Genomic DNA, 20,543 nt, shown 5'->3' with positions numbered 1-20,543 from the left:
ACTATCACTATCACTATCTGTTGCTTCAACTTCAACCCTGTACTGTGTGGATTACCTGGCGACTTGGTTGCTTTGATTACCCACCCGATCATAATAATGATATTGATGTCTGGATGGGTGTGTGTGTGTGTGTGTGTGTGTGTGTGTGTGTGTGTGTGTACTATTTGTATATATATATATATATATATGTGTGTGTGTGTGTGTGTGTACTATTTGTATATATATATATATGTGTGTGTGTGTACTATTTGTATATACATATATGTGTGTGTGTTTGTGGTGTGTAGGGGTGAATGAATCTTCGCGTGTGTGTTTGTGTGTGTGTGGGAGAGAGAAATAGTGAAAGAGAGAGCGAGAGAGAGAGAGAGAGAGAGAGAGAGAGAGAGAGAGAGAGAGAGAGAGAGAGAGAGAGAGAGAGAGAGAGAGAGAAATTATTTTTTTTGTTTATTTTTGTTTATTGATGCTATGCGTTTATGTAAACTGCTCACAGCATCCGCCAGAAGGATATATTATGCACAGCCTTGAACGTTTATAATCTGATTGATATATTTATTGCGAACTAATCTTCAAAACGGCTGTCTAAAAACAATATCAAAGAGCTGAGTGACGTCAATTTCGTACCTTCAATAATATACGTCGAGGGGGTGTGTCCCCTCGGACTTCTCATATTATTATCATATTATTACAATTGTGTAGCAGTTTCAGTAGTTTTATAATGCATAACCATCGTTATACGTGTTGAAGACTAGGGGGTCAATGTGCTATTCGGAAGCTACTTTTCAAAATTGGGGGAAAAAATGTATTAAAAATGAGCATGTGCATATTTATTTTTATTCAACTACCATTAACATGTAAACCCCCCCCCCCCCCCCCCCAAAAAAAAAAAAAAACAAAAAAAAAAAAAAAAACAAACAAAAAACAAACAAACATTAGCTTTGATACTACGCCTGTAATTTGTCTCAGAAAAATGTAATAAATGGGCATGGGGTAAAAGTAACCCTGGTAAACTACGGATATAGTCGGTGTTAGGGTTGAGTGAGTTAAATGTGGCGGAGTAATATATAATACACAATTTATTATTGGATTTTAAATTCAAATTTAAAATTTGAAAAAAAATACAATTCCCTTTATTCACCCCATAGGGGATATATTATTTCTTTTAGGGTCTATTCCAAGGGAAGACTGGAATAGCTCAGCCGTCAGCCGCATTGCAGCGCCGCAAACTGAGCTTGGGCAGCTTCACACGACTATGTTATACCGATCGACCCAATCAGCAATTTTCGTACCGCACCGCACTCGTGCATCGTCGCAAACCCACCCGGAAGCTTGGTCACAACCATTATCATCTGAGATGTTGATGGTCACAACACACCGTTCAACTAGATGCTCTGCGGTTTCGGGCTCGGTTTCCACAACGGGTACACGTAGAACAGATGGGAAGTCCCCATTGATGAAACGATTTTGCCGTTAGGCAGTTCTCGACCTCAGCCGATTCGCTGCCACCCAGACTGTCTCCTCCTGCTGGTGGAGATGCGATGCGCTTGAGCCGAGGTGACTTGCTCAGGGCCGCACAGTGCAGTGGGTATTCGAAGTCGCTATGTGGTCTTGTGGTATGGCACTCGCTTTCGAATCGGAAGGTCCTGGGTTCGAACCTCTCTCGGCGTATAGTTGAGTCCTTGGAGAAGGCTCTTTACGCACATTCTCTCACCGTACTCAGGTGTAAAATGAGTACATGGCCGATAACAGCGTTACTCTGTCCGAAAAAAAAAATAATCTCCTAACAGGCGTCATGTCCCGTCCTAAATGTTAAATGTTGCTGTTGGCCAGGCACCCCTTGTAAAGCGCTTTGAGCACGTTTAGTGGATACTGCGCTATATAAAAGCTCAATTTCGGGTACGAAGCAAAGGCCATAACGCAGAGCCATGCTGCCTCTCACACTTTTCCTTAAAATATCGTGTCCCAATAAGTTATGTGGGAAATACGTTCCAAGTTTTCTTTTGTTTTTCATACTCTTCTCACCTCATTGATGCCTTTGTTTTGTTTTCTCTCCCTCAGACTGGTTCAAGGCAGTTCAGGGTCTGATGTCCGGGGCAGTGGCTAGTTCCCTTCTCTCCCTTCTGATTGGTCTGTTCTCTCTGTGTTGTTACTGCAAGAACTGTAACCCTCATCTGGCTGCTGGAGCTTTTATCAATCTGACTTGTAAGTTGTGGTGGTGGTGGTAGTAGTGATGGGAATGGTGGTTGTTGTGCGTGTGGTGGGTGATGGTCTGGTGGTGGTTGAGGGTGATGGTTGTGGTTGGTGGTGATGTTTGGGGAGGTAGTGGTGGTGATGATTGGGGAGGTAGTGGTGGTTGTTGGTGGTGGTGATGTTTGGGGAGGTAGTGGTGGTGATGATTGGGGAGGTAGAGGTGGTTGTTGGTGGCGGTGATGTTTGGGGAGGTAGTGGTGGTGATGATTGGGGAGGTAGAGGTGGTTGTTGGTGGTGGTGATGTTTGGGGAGGTAGTGGTGGTGATGATTGGGGAGGTAGAGGTGGTTGTTGGTGGTGGTGATGTTTGGGGAGGTAGTGGTGGTGATGATTGGGGAGTTAGAGGTGGTTGTTGGTGGTGGTGATGTTTGGGGAGGTAGTGATGGTGATTATTGGGGAGGTAGAGGTGGTTGTTGGTGGTGGTGATGTTTGGGGAGGTAGAGGTGGTTGTTGGTGGTGGTGATGATTGGGGAGGTAGAGGTGGTTGTTGGTGGTGGTGATGATTGGGGAGGTAGAGGTGGTTGATGGTAATTTAATGGTCATGATGGTTGTTGTGGTTGTGGTGGTTGATGGTGATGGTTGTGGAGGTAGTGGTGATCATTGTGGTTGTTGTGGTTGTTACGATGGTTGATGGTTGTGGTGGTAGTGATGGTGGTGGTGGTTGTGATGTTTGATGGTGGTTGTGAAGGTGGTGGTGGTTGTAGTGTATACGTGATGTGGTGGGGTAATGCTGTTTAGTGTGGTGGATGTGATGGTTGAGGTATGTGTAAATGGTTGTGGGTAGTGATGTGTGGTAATGTAGTAGTGATGATGGTGAATGAGGTATGATGGTGGTAAGTAGGTAGTGATGATGGTGGTAATGTAGGTAGTGATAATGGTAGTGATGGAGGTAGTGATGATTGGTGGTAATGGAGGTAGGTGTATGGAGGTAGTGATGATGGTGGATGAGGTAGTGATGATGGTGGTAATGTAGAGGTATGATGTGGTATGGAGGAGTGATGATGGTAGTGATGATGGTAGTGTAATGGAGGTATGTAGGTAGTGATGATGGTGGTAATGGTAGGTAGTGATGATGGTGATGATAGGGTAGTGTGAGGTGGTATATGATGATGGTGGTTATGGAGGTAGTGATGAGGTGGTGTATATGGGTGGTAATGAGGTGTATGGGTAGTGGATGGTGTAATGTAGGTAGTGATGTGTATGGTGGTAATGAGGTAGTGTGATAGTGTGTGAATGGTGGTATGATAGGTAGTGATGATGGTGGTAATGAGGTAGTGATGATGGTGGTAATGAGGTAGTGATGATGGTGGTATGTATGGAATGTGTAGAGGTAGTGAGGATGAGTGGATGGTGGTAATGGAGTAGTGATGATGGTGGTAATGGAGGTAGTGATGATGGTGTAATGGTGGTAGTGATGATGGTGGTAATGTAGGTAGTGATGATGGTAGTGAATGTTGGTAATAGATGATGTTGGTATGAGGTAGTGATGATGGTGGTAATGTAGGTAGTGATGATGGTGGTAATGAGAGTAGTGATGATGGTGGTAATGTAGGTAGTGATGGTGGTGGTAATGAAGGTAGTGATGATGGTGGTAATGGAGGTAGTGATGATGGTGGTAATGTAGGTAGTGATGATGGTGGTAATGTAGGTAGTGATGATGGTGGTAATGTAGGTAGTGATGATGGTGGTAATGGAGGTAGTGATGATGGTGGTAATGTAGGTAGTGATGATGGTGGTAATGTAGGTAGTGATGATGGTGGTAATGGAGGTAGTGATGATGGTGGTAATGGAGGTAGTGATGATGGTGGTAATGGAGGTAGTGATGATGGTGGTAATGGAGGTAGTGATGATGGTGGTAATGGAGGTAGTGATGATGGTGGTAATGGAGGTAGTGATGATGGTGGTAATGTAGGTAGTGATGATGGTGGTGATGAAGGTAGTGATGATGGTGGTAATGGAGGTAGTGATGATGGTGGTAATGTAGGTAGTGATGTTGGTGGTAATGTAGGTAGTGATGATGGTGGTAATGAGGTAGTGATGATGGTGTAATGGGTATGATGATGGTGGTAATGAGGTAGTGATGATGGTGGTAATGTAGGTAGTGATGATGGTGGTAATGTAGGTAGTGATGATGGTGGTAATGGAGGTAGTGATGGTGGTGGTAATGTAGGTAGTGATGATGGTGGTAATGTAGGTAGTGATGATGGTGGTAATGTAGGTAGTGATGATGGTGGTAATGGAGGTAGTGATGATGGTGGTAATGGATGATGGTGGTAATGTAGGTAGTGAGATGTGATGAGGTAGTGAATGGAGGTAGTGATGATGGTGGTAATGGAGGTAGTGATGATGGTGGTAATGAGGTAGTGATGATGGTGGTAATGAGGTAGTGATGATGGTGGTAATTGGAGGTAGTGATGATGGTGGTAATGAGGTAGTGATGATGGTGGTAATGAGTATGATGATGGTGTAATGAGGTAGTGATATGGTGTAATGTAGGTAGTGATGATGGTGGTAATGGAGGTAGTGATGATGGTGTAATGAGTAGTGATGATGGTGGTAATGGAGGTAGGATGATGGGGTAGAGTAGTGATGATGGTGGTAATGAGATGATGATGGTGGTAATGAGGTAGTGATGATGGGGTAATGGAGGTAGTGATGAGGTAGTATGGAGGTAGTGATGATGGTGGTAATGGAGGTAGTGATGATGGGGTATGAGAGTGATGAGGTGGTAATGGAGTAGTGAGATGGTGGTAATGAGGTAGTGATGATGTGGTAGAGTAGTATGATGATGGTGGTAATGTAGGTAGTGATGATGGTGGTAATGGAGGTAGTGATGGTGGTGGTAATGGAGGTAGTGATGATGGTGGTAATGGAGGTAGTGATGAAGGTAGTGATGGTGGTGGTAATGGAGGTAGTGATGAAGGTAGTGATGGTGGTGGTAATGGAGGTAGTGATGATGGTGGTAATGGAGGTAGTGATGAAGGTAGTGATGATGGTGGTAATGGAGGTAGTGATGATGGTGGTAATGGAGGTAGTGATGATGGTGGTAATGGAGGTAGTGATGATGGTGGTAATGGAGGTAGTGATGATGGTAGTGATGATGGTGGTAATGGAGGTAGTGATGAAGGTAGTGATGATGGTGGTAATCTAGGTAGTGATGATGGTGGTAATGTAGGTAGTGATGATGGTGGTAATGGAGGTAGTGATGAGGGTAGTGATGATGGTGGTAATGGAGGTAGTGATGATGGTGGTAATGTAGGTAGTGATGATGGTGGTAATGGAGGTAGTGATGAGGGTAGTGATGATGGTGGTAATGGAGGTAGTGATGAAGGTAGTGATGATGGTGGTAATGTAGGTAGTGATGATGGTGGTAATGGAGGTAGTGATGAGGGTAGTGATGATGGTGGTAATGGAGGTAGTGATGAGGGTAGTGATGATGGTGGTAATGGAGGTAGTGATGATGGTGGTAATGGAGGTAGTGATGATGGTGGTAATGGAGGTAGTGATGAGGGTAGTGATGATGGTGGTAATGGAGGTAGTGATGATGGTGGTAATGTAGGTAGTGATGATGGTGGTAATGGAGGTAGTGATGAGGGTAGTGATGATGGTGCTAATGGAGGTAGTGATGATGGTGGTAATGGAGGTAGTGATGATGGTGGTAATGGAGGTAGTGATGAGGGTAGTGATGATGGTGGTAATAGAGGTAGTGATGAGGGTAGTGATGATGGTGGTAATGTAGGTAGTGATGATGGTGGTAATGTAGGTAGTGATGGTGGTGGTAATGGAGGTAGTGATGATGGTGGTAATGGAGATCGTGATAGAGACTAAGGTGGTGATGATGTGATACTGATGCGAAAGCGAGTGTCAAACGACAAGACCACACAGCCGCAGTCTAAAACTTTTACAATATATTCTATCCTCCTCCAGTCTTGCTCATCGCCGTGGCTGTCAGTCTGTTCGGGGCCAAGTCTCACCTGGACTACGACCTGGAGGTTCTGACGCAGGACACTGGAAATGTGGCCATTTTCTCTTGGAGTTTCTGGGTAGCAGTTGGGGCTGGCGGAATGTCCCTCATCTCCAGCATCCTGTACTTCTGTGTAGGACGCGGTGATCAGTACGTCTGAAGGTCCCTCAAGGAAAGAATTCTTAGGTTTTGTTGAGTCTTGATCGTCATTTTTTGGCTGACAACTTTTAACCAAACAGACTTGGGATTTTAATTTTTTTTTTTCAAGGAAGAGGAAAGGCTTTTAAATTTCACCCAATTTGACACGGTTAAATTTGGACACGGTTAAATTTGGACACGGTTAAATTTGGACACGGTTAAATTTGGACACGGTTAAATTTGGACACGGAGGAGGTGAAGAGACTAAATTTTATGTTACTTGACTTTGTCAATTTATAAAAATGTATGTATATATATTCTTATATACCTAAATTTTGAATATTTTTGAAGTCACCTTGAATCTTAGTCTGTTCTTGTGTATCTGATGAAAGATTACTATATAAAGATTTGTATTTACATAAAAATTTACTAAGGAATGCGAACCAATATTTTTCTTCCATTTTATTCTATAGGTGAAATAGACTAGACACAATGTGTCCTTTTGGGTTGAAATTCTGATTTTTGTTTAGATTGACGACATTTGATAAGTTAAAATGAGATCAGAGTTGATGCTTTTTTTGTGAATGGCAGCGATGGTGCAATTGGGTGAAATTGAATAATTTTAATGATGACAACATTTACAAACATGGCAATATATTGTATTTGTGATTTGTTTCAGTGAATGACATAATCAGTCGGATGGTGAAAAGTTTTGACTGAGATATTGCCAAGTTTAGTTAGAAAGTCAATTTAAAAAAAATCCAAAATGAGTTCTTGTCATAAATGATTAAATCAATCCTTTATGTACATCTTCGGGAAATATCAAAGCTTAATTTGACTTGTAAATATTTTTTACAGCCAGACAAGTTGAAAAAGTATGAAATTTGAGAAAAGTTGCTGGCTACCTTTCCTATACATGTGACCAGAACTTCATGAAAAAATCATCCAATTTACTTCAAGTAAAGATTAAAATGCTCTGATGAGCAAATTCTTTCAAACAATGCAAATCCAAAATGTTCACGTTCTGACTGATTATGTCATGACTGACACATATATTATCGTGTCATATAATATCATAGATATTGGGGAATGTTTTTTGTTGTTGTTGTTGTTGTTGTTGTTGTTGTGTTTTATAAATTCCACTGACAGCAAGACTTACTTAAAAACCGAGTCAGTCCGTGTATGTATATATATATATATATATATATATATTATATATATATATTAAAAATAGAGAATTTTGAGCAGATATGATAAACAGTTTTTGACCGATATCAGGGATCATATTACCTTAGAACTGATATATTTTTGCCAACGAGCAAAGGATTACTGACAAACTTAAAAAATGATAAACCTATTTTGTACAGTTTGATTTACTTTCAAACAACCAGAACTGTCCTCTTGCCATTTATTTACGCGCACCTAAAGACTTTATTGTTACAGGACCGGTTTTGATAGATTCATCTCGATCTATGTTCTATTTCCACAATACAAAACCATTTTTTTTTCCTCTTTGGTAAACAACATTATGCTGTTTCATCTCATCCAGTTTTTTTTTTTTTATTTAATATTATTTTCTTTTTAAACACCTTGAGGGTGGAGTGCATTTATGTAACATTGTGATGTTAATAGTTGGTATATATATATATATATATATATATATATATATATATATATATATATATATATATATATATATATATATATATATATATATATATATATATATATATATATATATATATATATATATATATGTACCACTATTCATATATGTATATACCACTCTTGTCAAAAAAAAAAAATTCACATTGTTTTGCATTTAAAAAGTTTTCTTCCTTTGTCATTTTTGGAAACGTGAGTGAGTAGTTTTCGATTTAACCAAGAAAAAAAAAATAAATAAAAATAAAAATAGATTCCCTGTGTAAAAGCAATTGATCACGTGACAGTTCATATGTTATTAAAAGAATTTTAGGTGTGCAGAGCTGTGTAAATGTGTGTGTGTTTGTGTGAGTAACTGTTACACATCAAAAAACGTTGTGTAAGTTGTAAGATATGAAATGATGGAGAATTGGTGTGCAACTAAGTCAAAATATATAAATGTCCTTACATAATAATAATATATCATAAAAAAATAATCGACTTTTAACAAATCGATGGATGATACAAGATACAAAACTGTATTTTTAAGTTTTTACTTTTGTAAATATTGACTGATTAAAAGTTTGTTTGGTTGTTAATTAATTGGAATATTTTATAACATTATATTTCTCAAAGAGAATTTTTGAACAAATCTTATTCTTAAATTATTTCTGTTTTGATATTGAAAGTTCCTTTTTTCACCATCGAGTTGTGTTATACAATTATTTAATTTATCTATGGATGATTTTGTATGTTCTATAGACGGAGGCCTTTTCCAACCCAGCTGTGGGTTTCGAAAATTAACTCTCTTGGTCTTTTTAAAAATATATATATATCTCATTTCTGTCTTCTGTTTAATGACTATCTGTCTCCCAATTCTAGAATGAGACTTTTTTCAGTTTTACCCGAGTTCTGGCTAGAATATATTACCAGAAAGAAATTCTTTCTTCATTAGAACTATCTCGGCGTGGAATGGGCTGGATCAACTGGTCATCATGGCACCACAACTAAACGATTTCAAGGCCCGACTGACATGGTCCCGCGCCCAATGAGGACGCCGCTGAAATACAACCAGACCATTGGTTTCTTCAGCACCAACCATACAGATACACAAAGGGAGACAAGTCATTTGTATCTTTCTTTGGGAGAGATAGCAGGAACGGAAAAAAAAAAATTGATGTCACTCACCTCTTTGTTGTTATTCTAATCTTAGACAGCCAGTTTAATGATTAGTTCTCACCAAATTCTATCAATCAGACTTATATAAAACCATAGTAGTTACACGTTGAATTTATGTATTTCTTTATTTATACGTTTATTATGTCACACGACCAAAATCGTTGGCAACAACTTGAATTTGCATGGTTCCTAAACTTAAAATTCTTCTTCTTTTTTTTTTGGTTATCTAGTCCACCCTGACATTATAGCATTAAGAGGCAATGGGTCACATGAGTCTGTCTATTTATAGAACTTGGATTAAACACAATCAACTAATGTTCGTAAGAAATGATTTGTTTTGTTTTTTTTTCTCCTTTTTTAACTCACTCAACCCTAAGACCGACCAAATCCGTATTTTACCCCATGTCTATTTATTACATTTTTATGAGACAAATTATAGGCTTAGTATCAAAGCTAATGTTTTTAGTTTTTACATGTTAATGGTCGTTGAAGTAAATTACTATAACATGCTCATTTTTAATACATTTTTTTCCTATTTTGAAAAGTAACAAAAATCTCTAGGATTGAGTGAGTTAAAACTTTTATATCAATAATTTTTATAGATGACTTATGTTTAGAAAAACAGATTTAATAATGTTAACTTATTTTATTTCATTCAAAACCACTTCCATTGTTATCTTATTTATTTATTTATTATTAGTTTTACTTTGTATATTTTCTGAGATCAAAATTATAATTTCCATACAAGGCAACTGTGCTCTTTTCATGTATTATTATTGCATCGATAAGTAGAAATTAATTTTTATTGGTTGTAAAATTGGACTTTGTGAAGTTCAAACAATTAAGATATTAAAAGATGTACTGGCATAATTTTCCATGCTTTTATTGTAATAGTTTAGAGATATGCTTTTTTCTTTCTATTGTTTTATTGATTTTTAAAAAGAAAAATACTGTTGATAATTTCTTAATACGTCGATCACACATTGTTTTATACATTTTATTTAATCTATCGACAAATTGGGAATCTGAAACATGCAATAACTCGAAATCACAGACATCTTAAAAGATTGTCCGTCTCTCCTTTTTCATTTTAAGTAGGACAACCCTAATAGTGATGCAACTCACTGAAGCTTGAGCTGTATTGCTCTTCCTCATCCAGTTAAAAAACAAAACAAACCCCAGTTAAAACGATAATACATGATGCCTAAATGGGAGAGAAGTTCTCAGCCTGTCAAGTTGAGAATTACGATGGTTAAAATTGACTTTTTCTGAAGAAGGGTTTTGAGCCCGGAACATTTTGTTAAAAAGTGTGTTCTTTGTTTCTTTTTAAGCCATTATACAAAATTTTTTTTTTTGCATTGCTTTTTACTGTCCACAGCTTCCAGCAGCTTCGTATTCTCAGCTGTAATTCCTGTCTGAACCAGTGCTGATGGTTTTCCTCGGATCCGCGATTTTTGTGTCAGAGGAGGAATTTCCTCCTTTTAAAAAAATCATTTTCCTCAATCAAATTTTCTGGCTTTGAGAGATTTGATGTGTGGTGGAACAAACTGGTGCAGCTTCTTCACTATCCAGAAGATAGCTAGAGTAGTTTATCATCTCAATGGCTCTAAAAGTGGTGTAAACATGTGGCGTAAATAAAACCATTCATAATTTTCCTCCTTTTCCCTTTTTATCACCATCAGAACTGGTCTGAACATAAATTCAGTTGTCGCAATACATTAAAGAATGGAAAATCTTATTTATCCGGAAACAGAAATTCAATTGTGGTTGGTTTTGTCAAAGGGCCAAAAAAAATACACTCAATTTAATTAATGAGAATATTTATTTGTAAGTTTGGCGACTTTCCATATATTTATAGAATTCAGTGTGTTAAAAAAAACCCTCCATATATTTTCTAATCACCTGGCGAATGGAAAAACGTAAGTTCGTAATGTCATTTTACTGGATTGCAGTGTTCAGTCGAATTTTTGCAAAATTTCAATTAACGGCTATGTGGTCTAGTGGTATGACACCCGCTTTCGGATCGGAAGGTCCTGGGTTCGAGCCTCGCTCGACGGCGCATAGTTGATTCCTTTGAAAAGACTCTTTTCTCACACTCTCTCACCGTACTCAGGTGTAAAATGAGTACCTGGCCGTTAACAGCTGTTGTCTATGCCTGAAAAAAATTGTAATATCGCCTAACAGGCGTCATGTCTCATTCTACATGTTACACATTGCTGTTGGCCAGTGACCCCTTGTAAATCACTTTGAGCACGTTTTGTGGATATTGCGCTATATAAAAACAATTTTTTTTAAAACTCTGGAATCTGCAACCCTAAGATTGGACTGGTTTTAAGTTTTCATCTACGGATATAAGACCGGCGTCCCATGCTGTGTGTTTGTGTTTGTGAGTGCCTTCCTTCCAACCATAGGCAGCTTAAATACCCAATTTACTTCTTCCATCCATAAAAATTAAGAAAAACTTGCAATATTCTTCTTCTAGTTTACTGTAGCGATCACGTCAAAGACTCAAGCTTCAAACTGTAATAATGGTCTAAGTCTTAAACTGTTGGTTTTTAAATCTTTTCTCTGTAAGTTACTGTAATAGTTTTTTTGAGTTTTTAGCCGCAAGGAATGATTTTATTTTGTATGTTTTGAGTTGAATAGGTGTTTACTTTATCATATATGCAGACTTGCCATTTATAACGAATGCTTGAATCTGTACAGTATACGCTGTTACACTGGGTGGGATGCCTGACCTCCCATAGTGGGCAGGGAGGTACTTACTGCGTCTTTTATCCCCCTATATCTGTTTTCCAACATGCTTTCTGTCTTTGTCTTGGAATGAGATTACTTGGTTTTGTCCTGGTCCTGGCCAGATGTACTGGCTGAGAGGGAAACAGTCAAATGTATAGTTAGTTTTGGGAGATGGTATTTTTTACCTTGTAAATCATCTCTCTGTTATGCACTGTATTATGCCTTCTTTCTATTATATATGATTTGTAAAACATTTGAGTGTATTCCTCTTAGTGGGGACCTGTGCTTGTGTCTGGATGAGACTTTTAGGTGATCTCAAACTAAGTACTTTGACGGTGTGCTTTTGGGATCTACATCTATTTCCTATTTGAACCAATTCCCCTTTGTCTTACCTTTTCTTGGATGCTTTAATTGTAATTCTAGAGCTTTTCACTATCCCATTTTCTTCCTTTTTACTGGCGGTGATATAACCTTAATGTGTTGCAAGTGCCGTAAAACCCTTAAAAACAATTTTTTAAACTCTGAAAACTGATTGCGAATACGATTTAAACTGAAATTATTTACCTTTGGTTTTCTGCTCCATCATTTCATCTGATTGATTTCATCCATATTTTATTGTTTAAAAATGTTTTTGCTTGTTATTTTAAATGTTGTACTGAGATTTCCAGCATTTGTTATTTTTATTTTGAGATACTTTGTAATTTATCGTATAGATATATATACGATATAAATAAAACCTGTTGTTTAGTACTGTAGTAATATTTTGTGTAGTGGATAAGCCCACAACATGCTCCATACATGCTCCGTCTGCTATTTTTTATTTTATTTTGTACGTTGTTGACTTGAATTTTGGTAAGAATAGAAGATAGTCTGAAGTATAGATAGAAAGAAGATAATCTACAGCCTTTATCAGATTATATTTTTATGGCAAGATTTTTTTGTTTTGTTTATTCGTTATTTTCTTTCCCTTTTTTACCTAGCCCAATTTTATTTTATTCGGAAAGTCGTCATCGCAAATTATAATATTGCGAATTTTGGTTAGTGAAATAATATAGCGAAGGAAATAGTTTATATAAAAGAGAAATCTCCCCCCCCCCCCCCCCCCCCCTAAACATTTCCAATTTTTGCACTTTCTTGCCTAAATTTGAATCTTCGTGGGACCGTATTGGAGAATGGCCACTTTGTATACATTCATTACGACTTAAACAAAATGATGTGACTTTTCTATTCGTTTCTTTTTTTTTTAAAAATGTGTGGATAAACAAATCAATTAAATACATTATTTGAAATTTAACTTCAAAACTGCAATAAATAACAATGTGAAATTGAATGTAAGCTTCAATTTAATATACGAAAACAGATAAAATGGACATTTCGGGTTTCCCGCTTTATCAACAAAACAGGATGAATGAAAAATTCCTGTTTTGTTGACAAAGGGGAAACCGAAACATCCATTTTATCTGTTTTCGTAATTAAAATGAAGCTTACATTCAATTTCACATTGTTATTTATTTCTTCGAGCTTTGAGCAGTAACATTTACATTACTTCAGAACTGCAGATGCTGAATACGCTGTGTAAAACAAGAAAAGAATAAGATAAATCATTTAATTCATAATTTTCTCTTATGCTGGGTTTTAGTATATTAAAAATTTTTTTTTTTAAATGATTTATTTACTTGGATGATAACCGTATTTTATTTTATTTTTCCTAGAGTTTCCTTTTAAAGAGACATTTCTTAGACTTAAAGCATAATTATATATCTCTATGGTATTCACTGCTTTGAATAGACACAACTGTTTTCAGTGATTATCTCAAATGCCATCCTTTTTAAAATTTATTGCCATTTAATTTTCCTAGTTTGGCGCCTTGAAATTAAAAAAATAAATCATTTACAAATATAAAATAAATAATGGCGATTTTATATTATGGCACTTAAATGACCCAAGGTTATTATTATTTACAAGCGTTTTTGAACTTTTCAAAAACTGAACAAAAACCTAATCGGTTACATCATTCATATTTTGTTCAATACAAGTATACTAGTTATACTCCACAGCTTCATACTTCTTCCAGCAGCTTGGTTGTTCACTTTTCGTTCTGTTGTATCTGCTTAATTTTTTTTTTTTATATTTCGCTTTTTAACTATCAGTTGATAATTTCTGACACTGGCCACCTATGAAACCATATTATTATTATTACTATTATTGTTATTGTTATTATTATTAGTTATTATTATTATTATTATTACGGTATTATTATTATTATTATTACGGTATTATTATTATTATTACGGTATTATATTATTATTATTATTATTATTATTATTATTATTATTATTATTATTATTATTATTATTATTATTATTATTATTATTATTATTATTATTATAATATCATTATTATTACTATTATTATTATTATTATTATTATTTATTATTATTATTATTATTATTATTATTATTATTATTATTATTATTATTATTATTATTATTATTATTATTATTATTATATTATTATAATTACTATTATTAGTATTGTAAATAACGGCGCATTTTATATGACTTTGATACCATTTTAACATAAAGTGACAATGTATTATACAAGCATTATATTATAATAATACTGTATGTACCCCATGAATGATTTTAGGTTCTTATTTTTATGTTGGTTTTTGGACATATCATTATCATTATAGTTATAAATATTTCCATAATATTAATATTAATAGTTCTACAAACCACAAATAATACATAATTCATACATATTCATATTATTATCTATCTAGACTTTGGTTTGAAAATAAATTAAAAACTGACTTTTTGTGAGAAAGCTTTTTGGAAGTGTGTTTTGCCTCTTCTGTTGTATTGAATTATTTTCATATGTTTCAATTACAACTTCTCATAGTGGGCAGGGGGTTGCATACTGTGTCTTCCATCCCCCTATATCTGTTTTCCAACATATTCTGCCTTTTGTTTTTTTTGTTTTTAAGGGTTTTACGGCGCTTGCAACACATTTAGGTTATATCAGCACCAGTAAAAAGGAAGAAAATGGGATAGTAAAAAGTTATAGAATTACAATAAAAGCACCCAAGAAAAAGTAAGACATAGGGGAACTGGGAACAAATCGGGATCAGATGTAGATTCCAAGAGCAGACCACCAATGCACTTAGTTTGAGATCACCTAAAAGTCTCATCCAGACACAAGCACAGGTCCCATCTAAGAGGAATACACTCAAATGTTTACCAATCATTTAATATATGTAAACTCAACATAATACAATGCATAACAGAGAGATGATTTCCAATGAAAAAAATATCATCTCCCAAAACTATAACTATACATTCGACTGTTTCCCTCCCAGCCAAGGAGCTCCGGCAAAGATCAGGACAAAACTAAGTAATCTCATTCCAAGACAATGACAGGAAACAATTGGGAAACGGGTATGGGGGGATAGAAGACACAGCATGTACCTACCTGCCCACTATGGGAGGTCAGGATTATTCTGTCTTTGTCTCAGAATGAGATTGCTTGACTTTGTTCTGACACTGGCCGGGTACCCGAGCTGGGAGGGAATCAGTCAAATGTATAGTTAGTTTTGGGAGATGATATTTTTTTTCCTTGTGAATAATCTCTCTGTTAAGCACTGCATTCTGTTTTCCTTATATTGTATATGATTTGTAAAACATTTGAGTGTATTCCTCTTAGTTGGGACCTGTGCTTGTGTCTGGATGAGACTTTTAGTTGATCTCAAACTAAGTACACTGTAGTGCGCTGCTGGAATCTACATCCGTTTCCTATATGAATCAATTCCCCTTTGTCTTACTTTTTCTAACTATAGATTTGACTGCTTCCCTTCCAGCCAAGGACTCTGCCAGGGCCAGGACAAAACCAAGTAGTCCCATTCCAAGACAAAGACAAAGTAAATTGGAAAAATGAATTTTAAAAAAATGAGCTTTTATCCACTAAATGTGCTCAAAGCGCTTTACAAGGGGTCCCTGGCCAACAGCAACATGTAACATTTAGGACCGGACAGGACGCCTGTTAGGCAATATTACAATTATTTTTTTTTCGTAAAGAGACAACACTTAACAACCAGGTACTCATTTTACACCTGAGTACAGTGAGAGAATGTGAGTAAAGAACCTTCTCCAAGGACTCAACTATGCACTAAGCAAGACTCGAACCCAGGACCTTCCTATCTGAAAGCGAGTGTCATACCACTAGACCACGTAGCAGCACAAAACAGATATAAGGGGATAGAAGACACAGTAGGTGCCTCCCTGCCCACTATGGGAGGCCAGAAACCCCACCTAGGGAGAAGGGAATGGAAAAACAAAAGAAAAGGCAATAAATAAACATTATTATTAATAAAATAAATAAATACTATTATATACTTAAGCAAAACATGAACAGCATTTTCTCAACCTTTTATTTTAGAATATTCTGAGCATATTCACAATATCATTCAGTCTCAACTTGGCGGTTTTATTATTATTATTTTTGTTTGTTATTTTTTTTTTCCGCACCATTTAGTTTTACATCAGCAAAATTTAATATAACATCAACAAGAGTACGAGTAAAAACAGCGATCACCACATCCACCACCACCATTAACACGGCAACCTGCCACACGGCAACCTGCCATGTCCTCGTCGTCCATAAACATTTTATCAAAATTCCTGAGATTGTTTTTCTTTCTTTTTTTATTTTAAAAAAAAATTCATTATTATTTAAAAATTTTTTGGAATTCATTATTTTCAAATTTTAACTACAGTACTCATAAGATTCACTAGCATGATCTGCTCTCAGGAGAAGCCAAAAAAGAAAATCGTGTTAGAATTGTTGTTTGTTTTTTAAGGGGTTTAAGGCGCTTGAAACACATTTAGGATATATCAGCGCCAGTAAAAAGGAAGAAAATGGGATAGTCGAAAGTTCTGGAATTACAATTAAAACACCCAAAGGGGAACTGGGAACAAATAGGGATCAGATGTAGATTCCAAGAGCATACCACCAATGTACTTAGTTTGAGATCACCTATAAGTCTCACCCAGACACAAGCACAGGATCCAACAAAGAGGAACACACTCAAAGAAAAGCGTGTTAGAATCCGATCGTGCTGAAATCCAATAATCATGAAAGGTAACCCAGCTCCATTCGTGTTGTTTTACACAGAGCATGCTAGAACAATCCAACCAGCAGTACAGAGTTACATTTCTTTGTGGACTTTGTTTACTTGACCGCAAACTCAAACTCGAAAAAAAGAGTGGTAGAACTTATTATGGTCACCCATCTCGTTCGTTCATTTATACAGTTGCACAAATGTGCCCGGTTTTTGGTTTTCCCCAGCACTTCATCATTATATTCTATTCACAACATTGAAATAACCCAAGCACTCAAACAAAAATACAGTGGAATCCTGATAACGCCAACACCTGACCAGAAAGATTTGGTTGAATCTATCTATTGGTGTCTATGGAATGCACTTAGATAAAGAACAGAAAATTTTGGGATCAACGACAGGTGTTGACTTTCACTCACTCAATCCTAGAGATTTTTGCTACTTTTTAAAATTGGAAAAAAATGTACATAGTTTTATTTAACTACCATTAACATGCAAAAACTTAAAACATTAGCTTTGACACTACGCCTATAGTTTGTCTCAGAAGAATGTAATTAATAGGCATGGGTTAAAAGAAACCACGGTAAATTACTACGGATATAGTCGGTGTTCGGGTTAAGTGAGTTTATCAGAAGTTGAAATTAAAATTGTTGACGTTATGCAGAAGTTGACTTTTAAGAGTGTTGAGTTTATGCCGATTCCACTGTACGCGAATCAAGTGTCTATATCCAGCATTATGTTGAGATGAACTAAACGATGACAATTGAAGTTTAAAGGCAAATTGAGGAGACGTTCAAAAACTGCTAAGTCACACCGAGAGTTCACATTCTGATTCAAATTTTAGTCTATTTTAGAATCATCAGGGAAGAATCGAAGCATCGAAAAAAAACACACGCTTAATGTGTTGTTCCATGAGGCAGAAAGTAAATGTTTCCCCTCTTTCCCAAATAAATGACAAAATAACATAGAATCTTTCTCTGAATGATGAAAAGGCAACTTTACAGGTTTGGGAAGGCGACTCGTAAAATTTATTAATATTAATAAATTTGAATTAAACAAAAATAAAAGGCCGAGAGAAAAATGTAGAAAATAAATACTTAAATTTCGTAATCCTTTAAAATTTCGCCTTTAAACTCAGTTCCCTCATTTAGTTCATCCTAATATAGTACCATTATGACACCGTGGGTGACATTTTAAACAAAAATGTGAGGACATTTGGATATAAAACTAACAGTTTACCTCCATTCAAACGTGTCCAGTCGATACAAATATGTCTTTGTAAACTAGAACTAGAAACATTCCACATCTGGCACTGAAATGACCTAAAAGTATGAACAGCTCTAGTGCAGCCAAACTGATAAAATTCGCCTGAACAATGCTATCCTCTCATTTCATCTTGTGTATATATACATCATATTTCCATTATCTTTTTATCTTATCGTCTGTACAAAATTTCCTTTTTGGGATGCAAAAAAGTATTATTATTATTATTATTATTTCTGTGTAATCATGGCCTTCATTATCATAATCATCCATGCCCTAGAAAGCCATAATATAAGTTCGAATAGAGCTAGACGTCATCACCGTTTCTGCAGTATTAAATGAATAATATGTTACAACACAACCGCACACAACCCTTTGGACAGGACAAACAGTCTATCGCAGAGTACTTTCTGCCACATCAAACATACCCAGAATACCCCGATCCACACCTCAGTCATAGTTAAAAAAGGCCTCAGTCCTAAAGGATATCACGGATGTCATTGGCCTACACACACACACACACACACACACACACACACACACACACACACACACACACACACACACACAAAACAATCCCACAAGCCCATTAGAGGATAACTCACACTGTTAGAAGAATATTTAACCTTTGTTGCAACACTTTTAGGTCATTTTTGCACCTTAAAAATAAGAAATAAGTGACCCTTCTTAACTCTTTCAGCACCATTGGCCACACTTTGCGGGCAGAGCAGAATCTGTTCTACTGGCCATTGACCGCACAGTGTGGCCGGTCTTGAAAGACAAAAACAATAATGTAATCCAATCCTACTTTCTACAAAAGTAATATAAATTGAACCAATGGTATCGTTTCTTTCATCCGAACATTCAATTGGCCCTAGGGGGGTATTTTAATTGAGAATTTGCGCCGCATTCGAATGTCGGGTTGTCTTAGCTTGTCATTCTCATTCTGCCTCAATCAGGTGTCAGCCATTTTGTGACAGAAGAAATGCGAATATCGCCTCAGCGCTGAAAGAGTTAAATCATTCCGATAAATAAAAACGGTAATCACCATTTATCTTGACTGGACAGGAACACCTTTCCTCCCATCCACCTTGAATATTGCATACAAAATATATTCACATTTTCCTTTTGGTTTTGTTGATTTAATTCTCACAAACATTCTTAGTTAATTTCTAATTCTCAAACATATATTTTCAAACAAACAATATTATAATACCAATAAAATTCACCCCAACCATCGAACAAGACACCCCCATCCCCCTCCCTCCCCTCCCCTTCTCTGCCTCATAACTGTACATTACTCTATAGAGTCAAGACACCCCATCCCCCTCCCTCCCTCCCCTTCTCTGCCTCATAACTGTACATTACTCTATAGAGTCAAGACACCCCCATCCCCCTCCCTCCCTCCCCTTCTCTGCCTCATAACTGTACATTACTCTATAGAGTCAAGACACCCCCATCCCCCTCCCTCCCTCCCCTTCTCTGCCTCATAACTGTACATTACTCTATAGAGTCAAGACACCCCCATCCCCCTCCCTCCCTCCCCTTCTCTGCCTCATAACTGTACATTACTCTATAGAGTCAAGACACCCCCATCCCCCTCCCTCCCTCCCCTTCTCTGCCTCATAACTGTACATTACTCTATAGAGTCAAGACACCCCCATCCCCCTCCCTCCCTCCCCTTCTCTGCCTCATAACTGTACATTACTCTATAGAGTCAAGACACCCCCATCCCCCTCCCTCCCTCCCCTTCTCTGCCTCATAACTGTACATTACTCTATAGAGTCAAGACACCCCCATCCCCCTCCCTCCCCTTCTCTGCCTCATAACTGTACATTACTCTATAGAGTCCACAAATTCTACACATTCACAATATTGTCGATTCCTATTTGACTCGGTCTCCAGTCCCCATCCGTGGCTCTATTGATGCTATGCACTTAGGTAAGATACTCACAACATATATCCGCCAGCTGGATATAAACCTACCATTACAAAACATAATATGTGTAACCTTGAACGTTTATAGTATTATTGATATAGTTTAATGAGAACTAATCAAGAGTATTACTGGCAAAAAAAAAAAAATAATACCAAAGAGCTAAGTCACGTCAACTACATTCCCTCTATACACGTTTTTAAGCCTCAACATTCTCACAGACTTCCATCCAGAATAAAAACAAACAAACAAACAACCCGTGTTATTTGTTTTTACGTCTACTTTACACAATTGTAATTATATATATAATATATATATAATG

At 36.7% G+C, this 20,543-nt stretch overlaps 1 protein-coding gene across 5 annotated transcripts in view; it reads left to right on the top strand.

Moving 5' to 3' along the window:
• The window catches only part of LOC144959811 (uncharacterized), a 39,926-nt gene extending 31,949 nt beyond the window's left edge, over positions 1-7,977 (top strand). For all 5 annotated transcript variants that reach the window (XM_078892585.1, XM_078892587.1, XM_078892584.1 and 2 more), the window contains 2 exons: positions 2,056-2,199; positions 6,173-7,977. In XM_078892585.1, the coding sequence (XP_078748711.1) occupies positions 2,056-2,199; positions 6,173-6,369 (341 nt within the window). In that variant the 3' untranslated portion in view covers positions 6,370-7,977. The remainder of the gene's footprint in view (positions 1-2,055; positions 2,200-6,172) is intronic.
• Positions 7,978-20,543: the final 12,566 nt, after the last annotated feature.

This window comes from Berghia stephanieae, chromosome 14, assembly GCF_034508935.2.
Source record: "Berghia stephanieae isolate SIO BIC M18660-M18661 chromosome 14, UCSD_Bste_1.3, whole genome shotgun sequence".
Taxonomy (NCBI): domain Eukaryota; kingdom Metazoa; phylum Mollusca; class Gastropoda; order Nudibranchia; family Aeolidiidae; genus Berghia; species Berghia stephanieae.
This window is presented reverse-complemented; position numbering and strand designations above follow the sequence as displayed.